At 48.0% G+C, this 26,275-nt stretch overlaps 1 protein-coding gene across 1 annotated transcript in view; it reads left to right on the top strand.

Moving 5' to 3' along the window:
* Positions 1–26,275, top strand: part of LOC135913436 (probable cytochrome P450 301a1, mitochondrial) — a 189,826-nt gene that overhangs the window by 57,828 nt on the left and 105,723 nt on the right. Inside the window, exon 2 of the mRNA XM_065446008.1 lies at positions 120–357. Coding sequence (XP_065302080.1) covers positions 120–357 — 238 coding nt within the window. The remainder of the gene's footprint in view (positions 1–119; positions 358–26,275) is intronic.

Here is a 26,275-nt window from a genome sequence, read left to right on the forward strand (position 1 = left end):
TATTTATTTTTGAAATGCCGTTTAAATACAAGATCACCCCAACAGAGACGGTCTAAAGTGGCATATGTTAATATAGCTTTAGACAATATTCAACATTACACTGTCTCGCTGCACTGCAGGTAGATACAACATCAGGAAACTAAACGAAGCTGCCTGGGATATGTACCAACGGTACGGGCCCGTAGTAGGGGAGCGCCTTCCTGGAAGGCGCATCGTCGTGCATCTCTTCAGCGCGGATGACATTCGGACTTTGTACCAGGAGGAGGGAAGGACACCATACCGCATGGGAGCACTGCCGTTCAAGCTGTACCACACAGAGAGGAAGGAGTACTTTGCAAACGCTGGCATCCTCAATGCGTGAGAATATTCGCTGATGCCTCGCAATTCTCTCTGGAGCCTTAATAGAGCATTGAGATTTCAATATGTTGAGATTCTTATCCTAATATTGTAACACAATAACGTACAAGCCGACCAATTTTCTAGGATAGTTTAAAAAAAGCAATATGGTAATGGATGAAAGCAGGAATGCTATCTGGCACAAAAAACAATTAGGAAATAAGACTTTTTAGCTTCTGCAATATACTGTTGTTCTACTGCGCTTACGCCATTGCAGTGAGTAAAGTGCCGCACCTCAAGCAATTGCAACAACTTCAAGTAGCAAAAATTATAGTTCTAAAAGTGTGCGATGATTTCTTAGAAAAATGGATGTCTTGGACAATATACGTGAGTTCACGGGCCCGATTAACAAATAATTCCGAGCAACGGGCCAGTTGCAGAGAAACCATAACTCTACCATATGTGAGAGTGCTACAACCTAGCTATTTTTCGCGATAATATTTTCTTATTTGCTGAAGTCACTGGTGCGTTTTCCTTCCAAGGAGCTTTGTTAAAACACTGGTATTACTCTAGCAAGAGGAAGCAGCTCAAGAAGAGCCCTACCTGAACGGTTCCTGATTTCCTTGAGTAATGGTCAACTGTCCCCGCCAGGTTGCCAGCATTCTTGGACACTTTTCTCGACCTGCGGACGTTCGTACCTGCTTGTCACATTACAAGCGGAACCGCGAGAAAAGCGCAAAGTTGAAAACCAGTGCGGGCACGGTTACAGCTGCGAATGAACCGGCGGTACGCGGTAGCGCGATGAATGTGATGATGATGATTGCCCTGATTTCGCCACGATGAGCAACGCAGTTTCCTTGCGAGACTGGGTTGTTCTACGAAGCATACGAAGCTGTGTGCGTTATCATCGAGTAATCTATGTAGCGCTGTGCTGTTTTTTATTAGTTGTCTTTGCAAACTGACACCGAAGAAATTTATGTGTTCTTTCGAAAATTAAACAACCTGTTATAATATGAAATTCGCATGTTGAAGTTTATAACGAGGAATGGATTGCAGTAAATATTCGCTGCACTATAAAGTAACACAGTCCAGATGACACGTTTAGAAATGGTAGGCGATAACGTACCACGAAAGATTGTCAACAGCAACAATGCACCAATAACTTTACTATAGTATGCTTTACTTTGTTAATATTTTGCGGGAACTGAAGTAATTTTTTTGTGTTGCCTCAACGATCGTCCGCAAGCCGTGGCAGACATTTCTGGCTAAATAAATAAATGCATGTTTACTAGCACAATAAATTACACACGTTAGGTCTGTGCCATTTTGTTGCGCTAGTAAGCATTAAAACAGAAACTGACTGGCCGAACTTACCCTTAGTAAATGCAAGAAGGCAAGAGCACGTCTCCTGGCGTTAGAGAGAGCATTGGCTCTATCCAGTGAACAGGCGGCGCCACTCAGCAGCAGTGGATGTATGGATGTATGGATGTATGGATGAATGGATGGAAGGTAGAAGCGTGCCCTTTGTAACGGGGTGATGGCAGTTGTCACCATGCTCAGCTTTTTATTTTTGCTTAACTGTGTTGAAAGTCATTAAAGTTCGCCATTTCTTTAAATACGTCTTCCTACACTTTTAACCGTATGCCGCCTCTGCTTTTGAGCCACCACTCTTCCAATCGCTTTTTCCTAATTTCCACCGCATATTTATTTACATGACTATTGTTATTCCTAAACCCCAGGGCCACAGGAAGCGTGACTGCGGCCGCATCGAGATCGGCATGGATGCCATCACATTCTAGTATGAAGTGGTCTATTGTTTCTACAGATTTACAACACACAGTGCATGTGTCTTCTTCGTTAAATTTCTTTTCATAGCTGCGCGTTCTAAGACATCCTGACCTAACTTCAAAGAGTAGGGCAATGCAACTTGAGTTATCATAAAACGCTTCCTTCCGGATCTGCGGTTTGTTTCAAGTATCAATATAGTTCAACACTATGCTTCTTTTCCATTGAGTTTATCCAAATTTTACCTTCCCTGTTTTTAACCTGCCGTTTAATGCTGTCTTTCTCTGTCCTCGTGCCTGGCATACTTAGTGGTTAGCTTCCTAGTTCTTTTCCGCTATTGTGAGTCAATGCTCTTTCTGTACATGTATTTAAATAGGTATAGGTATAGGTATTTCTGTATAGGTATATAGGTATAGGTATGTATTACAGGCCGACTGTAATCGTCCAATTTCCTCAGGTGTTTTTCATATAGGATTTTACTCTGAGCTTCACGTACTTCGAACGATGCCCAGCCCATATCCCCCTGTACTGCCTCGTTTGTGGTTTTCCCGTGGGCATCTAGTGCTAATCTTCCAACAGCTCTCTGATTTACTTCTAGTCTCGACTGAACTTCTGCCCTTAAGCACAGGACCATATTTCCGAAAGTAAGCCCCGGCACCATTATTCCTTTCTAAATACCTCTCAGTACTTAATACATATTGCACCCACACAATGCCCTATGTTTCATTATCCCGGCATCTCTTCGCCCTTTCGCTAGAGAGACTGTTCGTCCTTTGCCGTGTACATCTACCCTTTCTTTATTCATACCCTGAGATATTTGTATTCGGCCACTAGGGGTACTTCCTAGCCTTGTATTGTAAGCTCCTGGTGAGTTTTGTCGTTGAAAAACATCCCACTGGACTTACCTGCGGTAAAACTTAAAGCTAGACTGTCTCCTTCGTCTCCACAATAATTAACCAGAGTGTGCAAATATTCCTGGCTATCTGCTAACAGTATAATATCGTCCGCATGCATGAAACCCGGTCGTCGTTGCTCAACAACCTTGCTGCCTAATCTCTACGACATATTATACCCTAGACTGCTTCCTTCTAGCCTTATTTCCATACTTATCACATAAATCATAAACAGCAGCGGCGATAAAGGACAACCATGCCTTAATCATTTGCATACCTCTACAGTTGTACTGTTAGTTCCTTCGCATATTATTTCAACATTATTTTCTCGATATATTTCCTGTAGGAAATCAATTACCTTCTGACCGATACATTCATCTTTTAATATGTTCCACAGAATTTCGCTGTTCTCGTTGTCGTATGCCCCACTTCCTATTTTTTATGTACCGGGTAAGCAGGAACAGGCTACCATCTAAGCGCCTACCACTTCTAAACCTGTTATGAAGTTCTCCGAGTATTCTATTACTTTCTACCCACGACTGAATTTTTAATTTCACCGCCTGCATCGCCAGTCTATACGACTGATGTTATCCTAATTGGTCGGAAGGATTTTACGTTCATCACCTTTCCCTTTATAAACCAAATTCATTTTATTCTGTTTCCAGCTGTGCGGTATTTGCTTATTTGTTATGACGGCATCCAATGCCTTTATCAGCGTTTCCTTGCTTCTTGGGCCAAGCTCATTAATTAACATGATTGGAATTTTGTCTATCCGTGCCGACGTGCAATTTGGAACATTTGATTCGCCTTTTTCCAGTTAAGATTGGTCAGTTCTAAGCAGTTTTATATTGTGCTAACCTGTGTTGCTCCCTTATTTGGGGCGATTACCCTATCGTCTTTCCTAAATGACTCAGCTATAACTGAACCAATGTCACAGGGTCATCTCCCTATAAACATTTTCCCTCAGCATCGTTAATCTGTTCCTGCTTTCTGTGATTCGCTTTACACAGCCGGCTTATATTGTTCCTGAATTTTCTTGGCACCCCTTTAGGTGCATCGCTAACTTCAGCCAGCCAGCGATCAGAGGACTGCTTTATTTTAGCCCATACGAGGACCTGCACTTGTTGTTTCTTTTGTCGATAAGATTCCCATTATTGGCCTATTTCCTTTTCAGATAACTGCGGCCTCTTTGCTTCTCTATGTTCCCGTGATGCCAACCGTCGTTGTTGGAAGACTTCCCTAATTGCCTTATTCCACGAACTTCGTGGCTTCCTCATCAACTTCCCGTTACAATCTGTGTATCCAGCCAGATCCTCGATGTGGGCATTCATGTCAGCCAGCAGAATGATATCGGCACCTTCTCCAAACTGCTTTACATTGTCATTGAGACACTTCTCTAGATCCTTGTTCTCTTGCCTGCATTTGTTTCCTATCCCTAAATAAACTACTCCTAGCCATGTCTTTTTACCGGCAATTCTACCTGATACCCAGACATGTTCATTGCAAGTTGACCTTATTTTTGTGAGATTTGTTCCTTGATCTATCAGCATGCCCACTACTCCTCCATTCTTCTCCATTGTTGTTCTGTTGCTCCCTTCCCAGACGTAGCGTTCAATAAACGGTGGGTCTTCTAGATCCCTGAGATGTGTTTCGCATAGCGCGTATACAACTACGTCTTCGTCCTTTAACTGCTGTTCTATTTCTAACCACGTCGCTCTATTTCTACCGCCTTGCATGTTTATGCGGCTGATCCTAGTGTTAAATTTCTTTTTTGTAGTTTTCTTCCTGGACCTCCTAGCGACCATTTTATTAGCGTCCGCCTCTATTGTTGCACTTTCTACGCTGTTTCTACTTACCCCTACGCCCTGAGCCGCAGTGGACCCGCGCTGCCCGCAGTGGATGGATGGATGTGAATGGATGTTATGAAAGTCTCCTTTGGAACGCGGCGGTGGGTTGCGCCTCCAAGCTCTTGCTATTATACTGCCTATTGTCCTACCTAGGTTGAAAAAAAAGAAACGATGCACTCCCACAACCAAATTTTCTGATCCCCTATTGCGAACTGTGCTTTTGCACGTCTCCGTTTTTTGTCGTTTCCCTACTTTTCTTCCACCACTCCTTCAATCGTCTCTTACTAATCTCTATTGCGGACATGTTTGCTTTACCACTGCTCCCGCTGAACCCAAGGGCTTCAAGGAGGCCAATGGTGTCTAAATCGACCGCTGGGTAGACGTGTTCACATTCTAATAAAACATGCTCCGTAGTTCACCTAGTTTTACCGCCGCAAGCACATGCTTATTCTTCCTTCTTTTATCTCGCTTTATAGGTGCGTGTTCTAAGGCATCCCGATCTCGCTTCGAAAAGTTAGGAGCTTCCCTTTGATATATCATCAATTATTTCTTTCCTGATTTCGTTTTTTCCTCTTAAGTATTTACTCATGGCAGGCCATTGCCGCCACCCATGAGATTATTTCAGCCTCTCTGATATTCGGCTTGACGTTTTTGTTGCTGTGTTGCCGACCCTATAGGCCGCATACTTGCTGGTAAGCTTCCTAGTTGTTTTCCTCCTCTGTGAATCAATGTTTTACCTGCACAGGTACCTCAACACTCTCCCAGCCCATCTGCTTTCTTCCATATCCCGCAGTCGTTCTTCATACTCAATTTTACTGCGAGCTTCCCTCACTTCAAAACTAATCCAGCCCATATCACTCTGCACCGCTTCATTTTTAGCCCGTCGGCCCCAGTGTCATCCCCATAAAAGAAACCGGGAAGCTGCTGCTCTACTACTGTACCCGCCTGTTTGTATGAGAGATTAAAGCCAATATTACTTCCTTCTAGCGCCCTCTCCATCCTCACCGTGTAAATCATAAACACCATCGGAGACAAAGGGCACCCCTGCCTCTGCACTTGTTGATATGAACTTTATCCTCGCTCCTCATCCATTACCATTCAATGCAAACGGTATTTTCTAAGTAAAGCTTTCTTCAAAAGCTCTAGACAATCGTCACATAAGCCTTCCCCTTCCAGAATATCCCACAAAATATTGCGGTCTACGTTGTCATAGGCTCCTGTAATGCCTAAAAAGACCCTATATAACGGTCTGATTTCTACTTTTGATATTTCAATACACTGAGTAAGAACAAATAAGTTATAATCTAAACGCCTGCCTATTATGAAGCCATTCTCAAATTCTCCCAAAATGCCATTATTCTCTGCGTATACTTGAAGCTTTAATTTGAGTGTCGGCATTGCTAGCCTGTATATTACCGATGTAATTGTCAACGGTCTAAACGAATGAATTCAATGTTTCTTCCCCTTACCTTTATAAATTAAATTAATTCTTCTTTGTCGCCAACTGTCTCGTATTCGTCGATCTTTTAAACCTTCTCTTACTGCTTTCTTTAGAGCTTCCTTACTTTTTTCCTCTAGCTCATTCATCAGATTAACGGGAACCTCGTCTAGGCCTGTGGCTGGGCGCTTAGGAGTTTTCTCTTCGGCGTTCTTTCAGTTGAAATGTGTGAGCACCAGCTCCTTTTCCACCTGGGTCTCTTTCATGCTTTTTGTTCTTCAAGTACAACCTCGTCATTGCCTTGGAAAGATTCGACTGCTATTTTTCGGATGTAATTTATTGCCAGATCTCCTTCCAGCCTGTTTTCATCTTCATGTAGGGTATGTCGTTGCATTGTTGTTGATTTCCTGCCTAATAACTTTATGTGGTTCCAAAATATTTAAATACGCCGTTCTTTTTCTCACGTATTTGTGACAACCAATGTTCACTTTCACCTTTTCATTTTGTTTGCAGCAGTATTTGAACCACAGACTTTTTTTCCCGGTGTATTTCCCATTTACTGGTTCTTCATCCTACGGCAGCTGCGCCTTCGGTGCCTGCCTGTGCTCTCGGGATGTTTTCAGTCGTTCGGCAATCGCTTCTGGTATCTCCCTGTTCCACTAGCTTTTCGCTTTCTTTCCTTTCCAGCGAATATGTTGTTTCTCTTTCCGTATTTCCGTCGTTATTACACTCAGAAGCTCACTATATTTCCACTCTTTATCAGACAATTTGCCAAGGTCTTCCTCGACCCTAGTGATTATATTTGTTACTTATTCAGCGTTCGAATCTGGACAGGTGATTTCGCACTCCTTGCTCTCTTTTCCAACTTATAACTCTATAACCAACTCTTTGCTCTCTTTGCCAACTTATAACTCTATAACCAACTCTTTGCCAACTTATAATCACTCACTAAGCTGCTATACCCTTCCTCATCAATAATCATTTCTCTCAACTTATCATGAATTCCTTCTGTCATTACAGAGTAATCAATGGTTGATTGCCGGTTTCCCTCTTGTCACGTGATCTGCCCTTCACACTTAGGCCCTTTAATCACGATAATGAGGTTATGTTGCTCACAAAGGTCTAGCATTGACTTCCCGTTGCTGTCGGTATAGCCATCTAAACCCTGTACGTGGGCATTCATGTCACCTAATTGGATAATTTCAGCACAATTACCGAAACCCTTAATATCAGCGCCTATGCTTTCCACTAACTATTTATTCTTCTCTGTGCAATTATTTCTGGTCCACAAATACGTAACGCCTAGCCAAGTTTTTTTACCACTCATTGTACCTGGTACCCAAAGGTGCTCTTGATATTTTGAACTTACTCTTTTCCATTTGGCCCGCTGATGGATGAGCATTCCGACTCCCCCTCCCTTTTTTTCCGACTTAGTTCTGTTGCACCCTTCCCAAAAATAATTCTCAATCACTGGCGGCTCTTCTGGGACTCTAAGGCGCATTTCTGTGACCGCATACACCCCCATTTGTTCTCTATTTCACTGCTCCTCAAGCTATGCCCACTTTTCCTTTCTTCTGCCGCCCTGCGTGTTTTATGCAGCCCATTGCATGGAGATCTCTCTTTCTTGCTATCGTCTTTTTTCTGTTCTTGACGGCGATGCTATTCTGAGGTTCCCCTAGGGGACCTTCTTCATTACTACTTACTCTGGCCTCCTGAGCGCCTGTAGGCACCCTAAAGACCAACTGCGCAACCACCAAGTCGCCAGCCCACTTATCGTGCCAGCCTGTAATTGAAGTGGATCCCGTCTCGTTTAAACCACCACTCCTTCCCACTCCTCTGTTTACTTCGACACCCTCGAAGGCTTTCTCTCGGCTCATTTCCATATCGCCTCATTAGCAGCCACTAGGGTTCTTTGTACGTGACCGTCACATAAAGGCACCTCAGGCACCGTGCACACCGCAATCTGCACCTGAGGGGAGAGCTCGCGCAATTCGTCCACCCCCTTCGCCAAGCGCTGGGCTAGTCTTGTCCCTTCCCTGTTTAGGACGTCATTTAGCCCACCTGCTACTACGACAAAGTTGCGCACGTGGGCATTTTCCTCAACCTTTTCTTTTACTCGCTCAATTACAGAACCCAATGTCCGCCATGGAAATGTCCCTACCGCCACTCTTTTAGCGCCTTTCAGCCTTTCCCTTCTTCTGCCTCGAGGGACCTCCCACGCACTGCCTGTTTTACAGGCTTTCTTGACATGTATTGCACTGCTTCTTCTGATTCAAACGGTATACTACTATAATAATGCAGATCACGTGGCTTTTAGCAACAACCGATACGCACAGTATCCAAATCCTCAAAATGTCGCAAAGCAACTCTTACCACTATTTCAAAAGCAATCAATGCCGTGAAGACCCAAGGTATCACACGCTCTCGCACGCGCTCAACCACGCGGCCACGGTCTCACTTTCCTACCAAAACACGCACAGTAAAACCAGTAATAGCTATTAGTCCTGCCACTTCCAAGCTACAATTTAAAGGCTACAAACACTCAACGTCCGATCAAGCTGCTCGCGTTGAAGCACGTGGTGCAAAAGACGCTCTAACTATCCTGCAAAACCAATTGTACACGAAATACACCCGCGCACACGAAATACGAGACAAAAAAAAACTACCTAATTACTATTTCCCGGTAACAAATCAATCAGCACATCAAAAACAGAAACAAGCTAAAAGCATCCAAAAAAACTTACAATTTTGTCGCCGCCACGAAGCCTCGCTAAGCACGTCCCTATCCCACAATATCTCAAGTCCCTCAAGTCTCAAGCCAGAGAATCTCAAGTCTCAAGTGGTGCCGCACTGCCCAGAGCCGCCTGTTGCGAGCGGCGCAACACTGGGAAGGTGGGAAGACCGAGAAAGTTAAACTTCATCCACATGTCGCCGAAACTCCCACGTATAGCCGTGATTCAGCGTTTTTTGTGAACATGAAGGTGGAAGCGTGGTCCTCGGTGATGTCGCAAATACTTTTTGCGCGTTTAGGCATATTAAAGGAACAGGACAGTACTTTCATGCGGTTGCGTTAACCAGCGGACTGTACTGCTGTACTCTACTTCACATGTTCTCACCGCGAAAGAAGTAGCTGGCCTCTATGTATGCGCTAAGTGCCTTTCGCAGCAGTGAAGGCAACTGTACGAAGTCATCTTGCACGTGAGCAAAGCCCGCTGCGGCACTAACATCGAAGCTGCCAAATTGGCACGCTGGAAACATTGTGCTTCTAATAGGTTCAGCTATGTTTAATCGACGCCTTGCTGTTGGCGATGCATGCCTCATTTCGCTCCGGCGCGTTGTAAGTCGCTGCCTCTCACCAGATGCTCATGTGACATTGTTACTTTATATCGCTATACGGCTATATCTGAACCCGGTACAGCTGCACGGTCACTTGTGATCGCAATTTTGCTCGATATGCGTTCAGTCGATCGTGATCCGTGCATCGAGTTTGAGCTTCACGATTGCGATCGTAGGCTGTCATCAGCACCTTCATGCCGATTGAGCTAAACTAACTAGACTCGAATTGTCCGACCGTGCAGCAGCGACCATGTTTGATAGAAATTGAGAAATTTGACCCGGTCGGGTGGGATCTTGACTGGCATTCACTGTGTGACACCACGGTACCCTAACGTTCTGTGTGCTTCGTCGTCATCTGGCGCGACGCCAAACGGAAGCTATTGCGGTTTTGAAGCAGCTGTAAGCGGTCTGTCGTGGTTCACTGCGTAACACAGAAGCAGGACCTACTTGCCGCAGTAATAAACATAACTACGAGTTGCTTTGCGAGGCAACTAAATGAGACAAACGAGCCCTCATTCATCAGATCTTTTTATTCATCAGATTATTCTGGTAAGCTTGCAGCACTTTGTAAAAACCCTCAGGATGCCTGGGGTTGTGGTTAGGATGACTTTCGATTATGATTTTTTTCTCCATTGACGAAATTATTAGAGCATATCTTGGTCGATTCGTCTGTGACCCATTCGGAGCCATCTGCAGCCGAAAAATGATATTTATTAACCCCTAGTTCTGAATTTATATGGTGTGAATGTTTGTTTTCCCTCTTGTAAAAGGATCGAGGTTCATTATGATATCGTCATAAGGTCTGATTTCGCTTGCGAATTCGTTTGCTTGTATACGCGCTTTGATTTTGTATTTCGTATATGTAAAGTCGCAAGAAAAAATTGGAGGACGCTTAAGCTTCGCCTTCAAGAGTGGAACGCGATAGCGTTCCCGTCGACCCGCCAATGGGTGTAAGACAATGGGCTACAGGGCAGCCATCACTTACGAGGCGCCCCGCATCAGACGCGGTGAGCGTCGAGCCATATGGTCGAGCAACGCGGCGTTCGGCGCAGCAATGAAACGTGCGCCTGAGCAAGCGGAGCGAACCAAAGAACTCGGTATCCCGGAGGGGGAAATGATGCACGCCAGCCAAACGCCGTGATCGGCACGGGCATAGAGATAGAGAGATAGTGATCTAAAGAAAGGAAGGACGCTTGATTCTGCGGAGGGAGCGAGGCGAAGCGTTGTCAGGTGAGAGAGTCCGAACCGCGACAGCTCCAATGCGCGCGTGGCGCGCCATCTGTCGGGGCAGCGCCGTACATGGAGAGGAGGGGCTCTTCTGTGTTTGCCGCAAGATGGCTCTCCGTGTGCGGAAAGCGCAGAAGAAATGCAGCGAAACGCACTTCGCTACTCGTGTAATTGCGACTTCTGTAAGTTACATGTTCATAATTACCTATATACACCACAGTATAACTTTCCACGGCTCGTTTCGAAGCCAACACCGCATTCACTAGAGGCGCGTTTGTACCTTTTGGAAGCATCGAAATCGTGGCTGAGTGGTAGCGTCTCCGTCTCACACTCCGGAGACCCTGGTTCGATTCCCACCTAGACCATCTTGGAAGTTGCTTTTTATTTATGGAGTGCCTGCCGTGATTTATCACTCACGGTCAACGCCGCGAAACGCTGACGCCGACACCGACACCGACGCCGACACCGACGCCGACGACACCGGCTTTTCTGCGACACGAGCTCCTTAACGCTATCGCGTTAAAATCGTACTATGAGAAAATGCGCCTCTGACGCCAGCCACGGAAACGGGTATTGTCTATGAATCATCGATTAAAGGAAAAAAATGAGACATCCACCCTTTCGTAGAATTTGCTACAAAGGAAACCCACACGGGTTCCTCGAAAGAAAAGCTTCATAGTTGAAATAAAATTCGTCGTGGTCCGGCACTCGAACCCGGGACGACCGCCTTTCCAAGCCAGCTGCTCTACCATCTGGGCTAACCAGGCGGCTAGCAGATGGCAGGGCGAAGACGAATTTGTCGACAAGACGAAGCAAAGGCAAGTGTTTGGCGTAGTAGTTCTGCGGAAACCTGCAAAATGGAAAGAAGTATTGAATAAAGGGAAAAGTCTGAATTATCGCTCGCCAGAATAAATTAAGCCTCCTTGGCATAAAATATTGCTCGTCACACACGCTAGTGTTATCATGATCATACCAAATGCTAAGCCTACACAAAGCCATAGTCAAATCAGGAGGTGAAGAATGGATTTTGAATGAGCCGCTGAACCGGTTATGACCGCATGCATCGCACAAGCTGCAAACGCGTACGTGTAACCCAATTTACTGTACAAGCCTTTCTCACAAATATGATCACAGAAGCTGCCTTAGTTTACTCCCCTCACAGCTGCGATCCATTTCTTTCGCCGTTCTAGTTTGCAAGGCCTGCTAGGAAACATGTACCAATTTACCCCGGACTGGCTTTCGTGGCTGTGAGTCTCTCATGCAGCCGTATCGCCAGTTCGACTTGTTCTTTTCCGCACCTCCGTAACTTCGACGCTGGCCCATGAAGTGCATGCCATTGCACTGTCGGAGGGCGTATTCGTAAAAATAGTGAGGGCTAATTAACGAAGCAAAACGTCACCAACCGTCGCCGACACGAAGTGCAGTGCGCGTGAAGTAATACGCGTCGAGCCGGCGGAGTCGCAGAGCCACCTTCCTTGAGCTGTCGCTTTACTGCGGTAGATGGCGCCAGAGTAGCCGCAAACTCGACTCTACGGAGTCTATGGTGAAGATTAAGTTCCTGTGCTGTCCGTAACGCACAGATTTGAACGCAACTAATTACGTGTAATCTGTTACCTTTCTCTGTAATTTACCGATTGCTTTGTTCATTGGGTAACGCTCACTGCAATTCGGTTACTTATTTTCACTAACGAATTACATGTAGCCAGTTACATTTCTGACTAAGCAAGCTGTAACAGGCGACGCAGCTTCGAGCGCTTAATGTAGACGGAAGTACAATGCCCAAAGGGATGAAAGCATGCGCATGGGTTATCCCATTTCTGCGTATAGCATCTACAGCTCCACCTCGATCACCTGATCATGACGGCGTTGCAGATTTGCACACCTCGCTTGCATGTCCGACCTCTGTGCAAATATTTTATAATAAATTTATGTCTCTTTCTCATTGCTGGAGTCGCTTTCAAGCATTCTTGATAGCTGTTAAGAGCTGCTAGGCATCTTTTCGCGTAGTGCAGTCGGACTTTTCTGATATAAAAAGAAGTTCATAGCCGTGACTCACAAATTTTTTTGTCTGTTTCTCATTACGTGACTCATATAAATCATATTTTTTGTCTATTATATTTAATCTGTGATTTACTAGCTGTATCTTAGAGCTGGATTATGTGCAGCTTTCTCGTAAAATACATAAAATATTTGCCCCCTTGTTTAAAGAACCTGATCCTTTGCTAGGGAGTGAAGGTGACCGGGAGGAGGTCCACATGATATTGGCTGACAAATAAAAGCACCACGTTTATATAGCAATGGTCCTTTGCAACGTTGATGCCAGAGAGCCACCTATCGGCTAATTTTCTGTTTTTCACTCGCCCCCTGAAGAGCGCCTTCCCCTAGCCATAGCAAAATGAAACGTCTCGCTTCATCCAGTACCCGAACCCGAGCATCGTAGCATTGAGTAAGCAGAATGTTGAGAGCAAGGTGTTTGTACGTTACAACACAGCCCTTCTCTCCAGCACTCACGTCGAGCGAGATCTTAATGCCCTTTCCAGATGTCTTCAGGTAGAAAGATCCGAAAATTGTGGGAGAAGATATTGAAAAGCAATGCTTGCTGAAGATGGACAACAGTGAAGCGTTGCAGATGATACATTGAAAGAGCCAGACCAGCTCTTTCTCTTTGCTGTAGTTGCGAAATGCGAATAAAATAGCGATGAAAGTAACGTGAAAGTGATCGGTTACATCTTAGTAATTGGTGAATATCTTTCATAGAACACGAATTGGTAACCGTAATGACTAATATTTATCAATGAAGTTATAGTATTAGTTATTGGTTGCTTTATTCGGTATGGTGTGCAAGCCTGGTAATACGCTGCACTGATGACACAGACGTTTTGTTAGCGGTTGCCTAAAAATCGCATGGAAGTGTAGCGGGTTTCCGTAGACTAACTCATCACAGGAACCAGCCAGGTCGCTTTTGAGTGCGGCTGCAATACCAAGCAAATCTAGTGGCAATTGGAGAGCCCACTTCTAAAGTGATTTATGTGCATCTGCGAGACCGTTAAGGTGTCACTGAAAATACTCAAGTCAATTGGGCTGAGGGTGTTAAGCCGTCGTGCGGAGACACGTTGTTCCGAGAAGCGTCACCAGGTCTGGGAAAAGGGCGGCATCAAACTACCGACAGTAATCAGCTACAATTGTTGAGGGGCAGCCAAACCGGACGATGCACCTGGACACGAAGTCTCCGGAAACTGTACGCGCCGAGGTGCCAGAGATGGGTGTAGCCTCTGGCCGTCATGCGTAGCGTTCAATACAAGCGAGTACGAAACAGCTGCCCTTGGAAAATGGAAGAGAGTGGACCACGTCTAAGTGCAGTGGCAAAACGGGTGGCTGGTGGAAGAAAAGGCTCGGGACGAGGTACGGGGTGGTGCTTAATATTGGAGCGTTGACTAGTTTACACGGCAAACAACAGAAAACCCAGTCGCAAAATTACGTGTTTATCCAAGGCAATGCAAAGGAACTGCAAAGAAGATTCTGCGTTGCACTGATTACAAGACGCGAAAAACTATTCACTACCTCGTAAAGCCATCGGCATATTGATGCTGGAATGAAGGGTCGAGATATACTGGTTGAAGTGTCGCAGACAACCGGTGTATCAGGTGGAGTCAGAACGACGTCCTCTCATGGCAGCGATGCTGACAAAATCCGGAGTATGCAAAGTTCAACATCGTCCTACTGGTGGCTGGCAGGGAGGTCGACGTCTTCAACGAAAGGATCTTCCAGTGGCCTGCAAAGTGGATCGACAGGAGTGGGGACATCGGCTGAGATGTGCACATGGCTTCGCTTGGCTTGATGGAATGAGGCTGTGAATTGCAAGATGTAGGAAAGGTGACGGATCGTTCGTAGTGTCTAACAGGAGGCGGATCGGCTCATGGCGTGCGCAAGCGCCTTGTGGACTGTAAGACTGTAAGCAGGTGACGCTTCAGGGAGTGATGAAATTGGAGCACACTGATATAAACGATGTGTAGCTCATGGAGAAACACACTGTTGCAGGTCTGACGGGTTTCAACTTCCTGGAGAAAAAGGGGAGTGAGTGCCACGCACCACTGATGAACTCTTACAGGATGGGCTGGAGAGCAACTTTCGAGGATTCAGTCACAATGACAGTATGTTCGTAAACTATTGGACGCCTGAGCAGCGTGGCGGCGACGACGCTAGACTCGGCACTTTTGAAATCTTTAGCAGCCTTATCAGTTCACTATAGCACTTCTTTGCTCTTGGAATCAAGGAGAGTGTCTAGAGGAGCCACACTTCGGGTACAATCAGGAAGAAAATGTGCCCAGAAATTGACAAACCCGAGCAATCGCCGAAGCTTCGTAATGGTGGTTGGCCGTGGAAAGACTTCAATAACGCGAATTTTGGATGACAGTGGTAGAAGCCAGTGGTGTCGAGCAGATGTCGAAAGAACTCAAAGCCCCTGACCGAATTCATTCTTTAATTCTTGAATTCATTATTGATTCAACTGCTTGGCTAGCAAGGCAACAAAACAACAACGGCAACTGTTTCAGACGTTCTAGAGCGGAATTTGCAAAGAGGATGTCAGCAATGTATGCAAAAGCGAAAGGCAGGCTTCGGGTAACGGAATTAATGAAACGCCAAAAGGACTGGCTAGCGTATTATGGGCCGAAGGGATTTGGAGAAATTCAAAAAGATCACGTGGTGTGGTGACAGCGACAGGTAGCCAGTGAAATGTGCAAAACAGACCGATCTTAGAAAATATCTTCGCACCGTGCCGCACGACCATGGAATGTTGAATGTTCGGGAGTGGGTAGCGATCGGGAACTATCATGTTATTTAGTGCGGCCCGTAATCAGCATATGGGCGCCAGTCCCCAGTCTTCTTAGGCACCTTGTAAAAGGTGCCTAAGTGGTAAAAGGTGCCTTGTAAAGTGGTGATGCCCAATTACTGGAATAAGAGCGGATGATGTTGTGCGCCAGCATGGGTTCAAACTACGCACGATCGATCTTGAGCTTTACCGCAGACAAGCGACAGGAACGGAAATGAACTAGAGGGTTGGAGGTGACAATGTGGTGGCATAAGTAATCTTTGGATTGCATCCAATCCGGGAATCGCTCCAAACTGGGAAGCTCATAGAGCGACTCAGCTAACGGCGCTTCAACGACGGCAGAAGTGGGCGCGATTGGTGATTTGATGCGAGAACGTCGGAAACTGTCACCTTTGTAAGTTACTCGATGAGGCGTCGGCTCTCTGCGACGGCAAGGAAGCCGTAATTGTGCAGGAAATCTTTTTCAATAAGGGAACGCCGGACGTCAGCAACAAGAAAAATACAGCGGAATGCTCAACGAAGGTCAAGGTTTAGCGCGATAGAGCGGGAGGATTACACTAGAATCCTGGTGCCGTGGACGGCTTGCAATGACCAAACAGGTGTCGCTTGCAGTCGGAGTGTTGAGCCCAACGTGTGCTCCCATCGGCTCCTTTGTCGACAAGAAACTGCTGTCCTGTGACTCTGCCTGTTACGCAGAAAAGGCAGGATGGGCCGGACCACTCGTTGCCGCTAGAGGTCGACCGCCCTGTTTTTCTGCCACGAACAGGGTCTATGGCGGTGGCGAGCGTCCTTTCCAAACTGTCGATGCAAGTTTAACGCCAGGCATTGTTGGTGAGGCTGTACGTATCTTGTCTGGACGTGCCGATCCTCTGGAACTACGCCTGCGTAGACGACGAGATGGCGTGTGACAGCGTTCCGTAGAACTTTCGTTGCGCGAGAGGCGATCACACGGGGAGTCGAGAAGATATTGTGCTAGTGAAGAGTACATTGCGCGGACCAATCGTCACATGGAAACAATGTATGGGTTCCTATAGCCTGCGTGGTTATTTGTAGAATTTTCTCGGCACACCGCGGTGGTCCCAGAGTTCTTTAGCCGACAGAAGCTGCTGCACGCGAATACTCTTCCAAGCGGGTGGGCGCTTCAAGAAGGTTACCTTGCGGTCGTCATAGGCGGTGGCAGACATTGGGGTGTTGAACAAATCCGCGACTACGGCAATGACAGCGGGCGGGCACACTGAAACAGCGTAGTCAAACTTTTACAGCGAAGCTGTTGGGGATACTTGCCGCAAGATCATGCCCGTGTGCGAACAAAAAACTACCTTCATTACGATAGGTTCCAGCATCATCGTCTTTTTCCAGAGCCGGCTCGTTGGCGCCCCTCGGCGCTAGCGCGCGAACGCGCTCATGCTACTGCTCCCGCATTCGTCGTCGTCATTAATTAATTAATAATTAAGATACACAAGGACGTAACTAACTGCACAGCGAATTAAAGAGAAGCTGTTAAAGGCTTTTGAGGGCCGATACCGAAGTTAGAGCAATACCGAGCCGACACGCGGCGGGGGTGGTGCAGGCGTTAGGCACTCCCCATATACATGGGCCGATCCCGAAGATGCTGCTTTGCCGGGCCGACCCGCGGTAGATGTGAAGCAGGCGTGAAGCACTCCCCGTAGGTGGGCCGATTGCGAAGACAGTGCAATGCCGTGCCAACTCTTAGCGGTGGTGCACTTCGCCATTAAGGGACCCACATACACCGCTTATTTGGTCATCTTCATCACAGAGTGGGAGGGCACTCACTTTTTTGACTTGAGAATACATGCCGGCGACTTGAAATGGTAATTCAGACTGAAAAATCCACGTCGAGGGATTTTCAATTCAATTAAATTAAGCTTTATTCAACATCTGCATCATGTCTGGAGCACGGACAAAGAGCCTGAAAAGGCTTGACTGCGTCCGTGCCCCATAGCTTGGCTACAGCGGCATCAATTTCATGCAAGCAGAGGAGAAAATCAATTTGCAGGAAATGCCAAAACTTCAGAACCTACAAAATCAATGCAAATAGCAGGCAGATGTGTGCATAAAGGAAACCCATAAATATACAAAAGCATCGTGGGAAATTCACTGTATCAGAAATGAGAAAAGAAAGTACAGGAAATACAAGCACTGTTTCAACAAAAAATAAAACAATGGAGAGTTATACCTAGATGTTGCGTAGCTGATTCAAAGCGATCAATTTTATATCCGTGTCATTTTTGGCCAACTCAGTTAAGAAGGTTGGTAATGTGTACTTTAACATTTGCTTACCGTAGGTCGTGCCGCATCTCTCAACTTTCCATGTTTCGGGATAGCGTGGGTTGTATGCAGGGGAACTTTTTCACAACTTCGCCAGTGATTTCGGAAGGGAATGTTTCTTGTTTGTTTCCAGCTTATGTTGTCCAAGTAGTCTTAAATCGTACATACATGGTACGTTAACAAGCTTAAGCTTGTTGAACAAGTTCTTTGTGTGACTTAGGTAAGCAGCTTTAAGAAAAGCCGTATTGCACGCTTCTGAAGCGAAAGAAGTTTCTTCATATTTTCTTTAAGAAGAAGAAGAAGGCGGCGAGTCAAGAAGCGTTCTTCAGTTCCCGCATTTTCCCAGCTTTTCTTGTATTTAATCGTCGCGAGCCAATGTTTATTTGTGCACATCTTTTCCGTGAAGTTGTAAGGACCACGTGGATACCCTTTTTGCCACAGTGAGTGACTTTTCACCATTTTACGGACATTCCTGTGCATCCGTCGGCGGCGTCTGACGAGCACTTCGGAGACCACGCCTTGGCCTCCGGGGTGGCTCAGTGCCACTCGTCCGCTACCATCATGGAATACCAAGTACAGGGAGAAAGTATTCTTCCGGAGCAAGTCACTCAAGAGCAGGGATGGCAAACCGCAGGTGCTAGAAGAGCTGGCGCCAAATCGCGGGAAGCTAACCCGAACGCCATGGCAACACCTTTGGCTCCCCATAGCTACAAGTCTAGCGGCACAGCGCTGAAGACCAAGATCATTAGGGCGAGCCGAATGCCTGTTCTTCCCAAAGAAGACACGAAGATCGTTATTAGACCAAGAGGTGGGCTGAATATTTCCAAAATTGGAGCGGCCACGGTGGCTGACGCAATACTTGCAGCCTCCGGCATCAGCCAGCACGAGCTCACACAAGACACTCTGTGCCCGAACTTACAGCAAAACATCATGGTGGCCAGCACTCCCAGACGGGAGAATGCCGATCGATATGCCCGCATCAAGGAAATCCGAATCACGGGCAAGATTCACGAAATCTGCGCGTACGAGACAGCCCCGCACTCCACATGCAAGGGGGTCATACGTGGCATACCGTTGCAAGACGACCCAGCGACGGTGGATAGCAAGATTGTTAACCCGAACAACCCTCTTGCACTAGCAGCCAAGAGAATTGCTCAGACTGGGACCATCATCATCGCCTTTGACGGGCAGCGGGTACCGAATTTTGTCAGGTACGGAACGCTCCTGATGAAATGTTCCCTATATCGCAAGCAAGTGGACGTATGCCACGCCTGCGGAAGACTCGGGCATCGCGCCGATGTATGTCCAACACCGAGCGACGTCATCTGTCGGGGATGCGGCTTGCCAAATCCCAATGAGCAACATCAATGCACCCCAAAATGCAAGATCTGCGGTGGTCCGCACCTTACAGCCGGTAAAGAGTGTGCGCGCAGATTCAAGACGCCATACATTGTTCGCCGACGACGCTTCGAGCGTGCCAGGCAGCAAGAGCAGCTCCCCACGCCAACACCAACAGCACCAACTGCACCATCCAGCACCAACCGTAGGGGCAGAAGACGCTTGCGCTCGAGAAGCCGCTCTACAAGCCGACGGGGCTCCAGAAGTCGCTCTACCTCGAGATCGCGACTTACATCGCCTTCTCCAGCGCGCTCCAGCTCCAGAAGCTGCTCCAAGTCCCGTACCGGGAGCGACTCCTCCAACAGCTCACGTTCGAAGACCCCCAACGGCGGTAAAAGCAAGTCCTCTCTAACATGGGCCGATAGGGTCCGTGGCAACCAAACGCAGGCGTCCAACTCTCAAGACTCGCACGACCTGCGTCTCACGAATGAGCTCGAAGAGCTTAGGCGTGCCAATGATATTCTTAGAAAGGAAAACGCTCTGTTCAAGCAGGAAATCAGTCGGCTAGCCGCCGAGATGGCGGAAATACGAAGATTGGCGCTCACACAGCCAGCTTCTCAGCCTGCCACACGCTCTTCGGCCATGGACACAGTGGAGGCCCCTCCCAAGACGGTTGCAGTGAAGCGGCGTGCCCTGGATGACTCAAGCGGAGACGAGATGGTAGAACTCCTGTCCGACCTCAAGAACGCCATCTCCAACATACAGACAGGTCTCTCACACGTACAAGAAATGATCGCGCACCCTCAGCTGGGCCTGGTCGCCCTCAGCACTAGAATACTTAGGCTGGAGGGAACCAGCCACGGATCTTTGCCAAGCACATCTACAGCACAAGTCCCAACGTTGCCCAGTGTCATTGCCTCACCGACGGAGGGTGCCATTATGAATGCGGCACTTCCGCAATTCATTCACAAGCCCAAACATGGATAACGTAACTAACGTCATAACAATGTGGCAGTGGAATTGCGCAGGGTTCGCCAGCAAACGGGCGACCCTGCGACAATACCTAAAAAGCGTAAAGGACAAACCCCAAGTAATCGCCTTGCAAGAAACGATCACATCATCACCTATCAAGCTCCCCGGTTTCCTTACGGTGGCTTCCACTGAAGGAGGAAGGGGGGTCGCTATCCTGGTCAGTAAAAAGTTCACGTGCCTTCAGCGAGACCTTGGTCCAGCGGACAATGGGATCGAGTACGTCATGGCCGAACTCCTTGTCGACCCCCCTACGCAGCGCTTAAGAAGAAACAGTATCTTCATACTGAATGTTTACTGCAGACCCAGCGTTCACAGAGCCAGGCCTAGTGGTATTCTCAAGAAGGCCGTGCATTTGGCTGGCTGTCAGCCTCTAATCGTCATGGGGGATTTTAATGCCCAGCATCAGGCGTGGGGCTATTGTACCAATACGAAGAAGGGTAGAGACATATGGGATGCGGCAGCGGCGGAAGATCTTACGCTGATAACCGATAAAGACTTTCCAACCAGGAGAGGGAACTCGGTATGCCGAGATACGACTCCGGATCTTACCTTTGTCAAGAACATGGAAAACGTCAAGTGGACCAACACAGCCATGGACCTCGGTAGCGATCATTGCATCATCGAAGCTGTGATCAAGACTGCCCGCAACAAAACGAGGACCTTTAGGTTCACTGACTGGGACTTTTTCCGAGCCAACCGCTCCGAGCGCGTCCTTAACGATGATATCGACCTAGACTCTTGGTGCGACGAGATAAAGAAGGATGCGGCTAGAGCCACCAAGGAGGTGACAACCGATCTGGAGGTGGACAGGATGGACAGTAGGCTGGCGCATCTTTTGGAAGCCAAGCAGGCACTGCTCGCGAGATGGAAGACTCAGCGCCATAACAGAAGACTACGCAAAAAAATCTCCGATATAAACAAGATGATAGAGGCTCATTGCAAGGTGCTATGCAAGCAGCAATGGGACGAGCTGTGCGACTCGGTGGAGGGCCAGCTCAAGAACGGTAAAAGCTGGGGTCTCCTTAAGCACCTACTGCACGATGGAAACACCAAGTCCAACCAGAAGAGAGCTTTGGCGAAAGCTGTCCATTTGGCCACCGACTCGACTCCAGATGAGGCAGTCATGGAGCACCTCATAGACAAGTACCTGGCGGCCACGGACGATCCGGTGCCCCCCCAGTTTCCCGAGTACGAAGGGCGTGACGTACCATCTATGGACGAGGATTTCACTGTGGCTGAGGTCAAGCGAGTTCTCGCATCCCTCAACGGCAGATCTGCCCCTGGGCCCGACGGGATCACCAACAAAATGCTCAAGCATCTCGACGACGCCTCAATCGAGTTTCTTACGCGCAAGATGAATGATATCTGGTGCAGCGGCCTCATTCCCAAGAGCTGGAAAACAGCCTACACAGTACTCATACCGAAGCCAGGTAAAGCGCCGAGCATCGACAATCTAAGGCCCATCTCCCTGACGTCGTGTGTTGGAAAGATGGCCGAGCACGCCATGCTTAACCGCCTCACTGACCATCTCGAGTCTAACGAATGCTATACACACAACGTGATTGGCTTTCGGTCGGGGCTTTCGACTCAGGACGCCATGAGACTGATCAAGCACCAAATCATTGACTCTACCTCCGCCGACACTAAGGCAATTCTCGGCTTGGATCTGGAAAAGGCTTTTGACAACATATCGCACGCCTTTATTCTCAAGAGCCTGACAGAGTGTAACGTCGGCAAACGGGCGTACAATTTCGTGCGATCTTTCCTTTCCTCAAGGTCCACTAGACTGAAGATTGACGAGTTTTTGACCGACGAAATCCAGCTTGGTCCAAAGGGAACACCTCAGGGGGCGGTGATCTCCCCGACGCTGTTCAACATCTCCCTGATCAACCTGTCGAGGGCCTTGAACAAAATCCCCAACATTAACCACACGATCTACGCGGATGACATCACCATCTGGTGCTCCAGTGGATGTGAAGGGCAGGTCGAGGGTGCTTTGCAAGAGGCCATCGATGTGACGGAGCGGTATCTAATCCCCACCGGGCTAAGGTGCTCGCCCGCTAAATCCGAGCTTTTGCTCTACAAGAAGAGGCCCAGAGGCGGTTCACACCGATCCTGGAAGCCAGCAGCAGAGAGCCACATTACATTATTCACCGGTAAGGGCTCCCCAGTACCGCGGGTAGACACTATCAGGGTCCTAGGAATGTTTATCGAGTCAAACGGGGCCAATGGAGCCGCCCTCAAACGCATTTGTTCCAAGACCGAAAGCGCCCTCGGCCTGATCCGAAGAATCGCCAATAGGTACTGCGGAATCAAGGAAGACAATCTGATCCGGATTATCCACGCCTTCGTGCTCTGCTACCTCGCTTATTCAGGGGCTATGCACAATTGGCTCGTATCGGAGCGCAACAAGATCAACGCCTTAATCAGAAGAGTCTTCAAGCTTGCCGTCGGCCTTCCCATGCGAACGCACACAAAAGACCTTCTCAATTTGGGAATTCACAACACGTTCGAAGAAATCATTGAAGCCCAAGAATTTTCCCAGTTTGTCAGACTCTCCGGTACCCCAGCGGGCCGAGCCATACTTGGCAAGCTGGGACGTAACCCCATGGTCGTCAGTCTCGACGCTGTGAAGCTGCCCAGCGACGTAAGGTCCAAAATTTACATACACCGGGTGCCACGAAATATGCATCCCACCTACAACGAAGGACGAAGGCGAGCCAGGGGTAAAGCTCTGCTCGCCAGTGCCCGCTTGAACAAGGACCGAACATGCTTCGTAGACGCTGCTTCCTACGTTCACGAAGAGGCCTTCTCCTCAGTGGTCATCGACTGTGATGCTAAAATCCTTAGCTGCGCTACCGTCCGCACTTCTAATTCCAGCGTTGCAGAGCAAGTTCCTATTGCTCTTGCATTGACGGACAGTGTACATGACACGATTTATTCGGATTCTAAGGCCGCTGTCAGGGCCTTTCAGATGGGAATGGTGGCTCCCCAGGCCCTACGTATCATCCAAAGTGCCAAAGACATGAAATATCACTCTTTGGCCTGGTTCCCTGCGCACCTTGGGACCATTGAGGGTGCCTTGATCAACCCCGACGAGGAGGCGCACTCGGCTGCACGAGGTTTGACTGACCGTGCGCTGGGCAACGCGTCCTCTCCTGGGCGACCCGAGCCTCTCTGCTCGTACAACGAAATCTGCAAACACAATTATCTGTCAAGAAGAGTCCTACCTTCGCCGCACTCCTCGCTGTGCAGGGCCCAGGCAGTCACTCTCAGACTACTGCAAACAAGCACTTACCCGAGCCCCGCAGCGCTACACACAATGTACCCCGACCGGTTCCCAAGCCCGGATTGCCCTCTGTGTGGTGACTATGCGGACTTCGAACATGTCCTGTGGGGCTGCGCCTCTGCCGGTCCTCCTTTCACTCAAGAGGAAATGAAGAAGCTGATTAGGGCCCAGGATCAGACCTCTCAAACCCTGGCAGTCCAGAGGGCTCGCGACAGGGCCGTCAGGTTCCACCTGATGGTCCCCGAGTGGGCCTAGCCAGGTGGCGTGGCGTTTGGTTACGTCTCTAGTGGACAAAATAAAGTTGTTTCACTCACTCACTCACTCACTCATATTTTCTTTAGTTTTTCCCCAAACTAGTGCACCTTAGTTTGGAGTAGAAGAAAATAGAGCATTGTACAAATATTGTTGATAGAAAGAGGGAACGTAAAGGAATTATTTGGACAGTTTTTTCTTCGTTAGTTAATTGATGTGAGCATCACAGGCAAAATTTTGGGGAAACTATCTTTAACTTCTATTTCGAAATCGTTTGGCAGTATTCGGGGGATATCGCAGGATTTGTTTCGTGGGTGAAAAAAAATCTGCCTTGGTTTTAATAATGTTTAGCTTTAATTCATTACTTCTAGCCCACAAGTGAATGCGATGATGTTTCATTTGCGCGAAAAGATAGGCATGCGACATCCAAGCCAATAAAAAGAGGCTAGTATCGTCAGCGTATAACATATACTTGGTAGTGTGATCAATATTAACAGTATCGTTAATGTAAATAACAAAAATAGAAAGACCCAAAATGCTTTCCTGTGGAACACCAAAGTCGACTGGTTTGAGTAAAGATACCTCCGAGACTGCGGTCCCCAATGCGCAACCGAAAGGTCGGAGCTTCTCGTCCTGAGCGCACGGACACGAGGAAGACCACCTAACTATATTGAACCCCATCGTAGCGTCTCGCTCAATGGAACCAAGATCACTACAGTCGACTCTCTTCGCGTGCTCGGGTTTCACATCCACAAGGACGGATCAGGGGCGGCCACTCTCCCGCGTCTACAACGCACACTGCCACAAGTGACGCACCTCGTCAAGAGGATCACAAGCCAAAGAAGGGGAGGGGACTCCAGGAGCATTACACACTAAGCATAATTCTAGCTCTGCTAACTAGCCGTATAACCTACGGAAATCCCTCCTTGACGCTCAAGCTGGCAGAAATCAAGAAACTCAATGTTGTCATTCGAAAGGCAATCAAAGTAGCCTTGGCCCTCCCACCCATGGCATCAACGGAGGAACTCCTCAAGCTCGGCGCCCACAATACGTGGGAAGAGCTTGTCGAGGCTCATAAGATCAGCAACTAGAGCGGCTCAAGCTCACACCCACCGGATGTGCACTTTTGCGCTACCTCAACTACAGTGAAAGCTTCATTGCAGACACAGACCAGAAAGCAAGAATCCCACATGCAGTCCGGGAATGTATCAGCGTTGCAAGTGCACCGCGCAATATGCATCCAACTTACCACAAGCAGCGTCGGCAAAGCAGAATCCGCGCACTCAGCAAGAGATATGGGAGAGACCCTGATACGAGGTACACCGATGCTGCCCGGTATATTAAAGGAAACGGCGCTCTTTACCCAAACCTGGCCCTTGCACCATAAAACACCACACATATTAAACGGAACGCCTTTTCCCTAAGCAAGTTATTTGCCCTAAGGCAAAGAACTTGCAGCTGTCACCATCCGAGCAAGAGCCCCTGAGACTGCAGGGGAAACGGCAATCGCTCTGGCAATAACTTGTCCTGAAATAGCAGTAATCCTAACAGACTCCGAAGCAGCACCTCGCAACTATCAAAAAGGACGCATATCAGAAACCACGCTGAAAATACTTAGAGATCACATCGCACGCGCCCCGCTCCCCGACACCCACATCAACTGGCTTCCAGGCCATCAGGGCACGACAGAAAATTAGTCGGCACACGCCGCTGCCCGCGAGCATACCAGCCGGACTTTCCTGCAATCCCACACTAGGCCGGCTACCAACGTTGATGACATCGCCCTAAAGTACGCGGAGCTTCTGCAACACCACCGACTCTGCAGAAGAACGTACGCTTCACCACACAAGAATCTTAGTAAAGAGGGAGAAGCCATCCTGCGCCGCCTAAAGACCAACACCTACGTACACTGAATAATTATGCGCAGAATGTATCCTACACAGTACTGGTACACATGCCCCCATTGCGACGTTCCAGACACCCTGCAGCAAATGGTCCACGATTTCCCACTGCGTGACACATCCGCAGACCCTACCTCACAAGCTCCACAAGATGACTCCAAAGAAAGCCGCCCCATAGAAGCACAAGAACGGCGCTCGAACTCACCGCAGATCCATACAACAACTGAAACGTGGGAGGCCAAGCCTTCCTCTGATGACCTGGACGAGCAACGCAGTCTCGGCGCCCGGGCTAACGAGGCAGCCCAAGCCAGAGGGTACTTGGAATAAGGAATCCTCCCACCAAGGGTGAACCGGGTTCTGCCTCGGTTTACCGTTTCGGAAAATGAAAGTTTAGTTCTCTCTCTCTATGAGTAAAGAAGAGTGACCATTAATCATGACAAACTACGACCGATGCTGTAGGTACAATGAAATAAGGGACAGA

Source organism: Dermacentor albipictus, unplaced genomic scaffold, assembly GCF_038994185.2.
Source record: "Dermacentor albipictus isolate Rhodes 1998 colony unplaced genomic scaffold, USDA_Dalb.pri_finalv2 scaffold_15, whole genome shotgun sequence".
In the NCBI taxonomy this organism is placed as follows: domain Eukaryota; kingdom Metazoa; phylum Arthropoda; class Arachnida; order Ixodida; family Ixodidae; genus Dermacentor; species Dermacentor albipictus.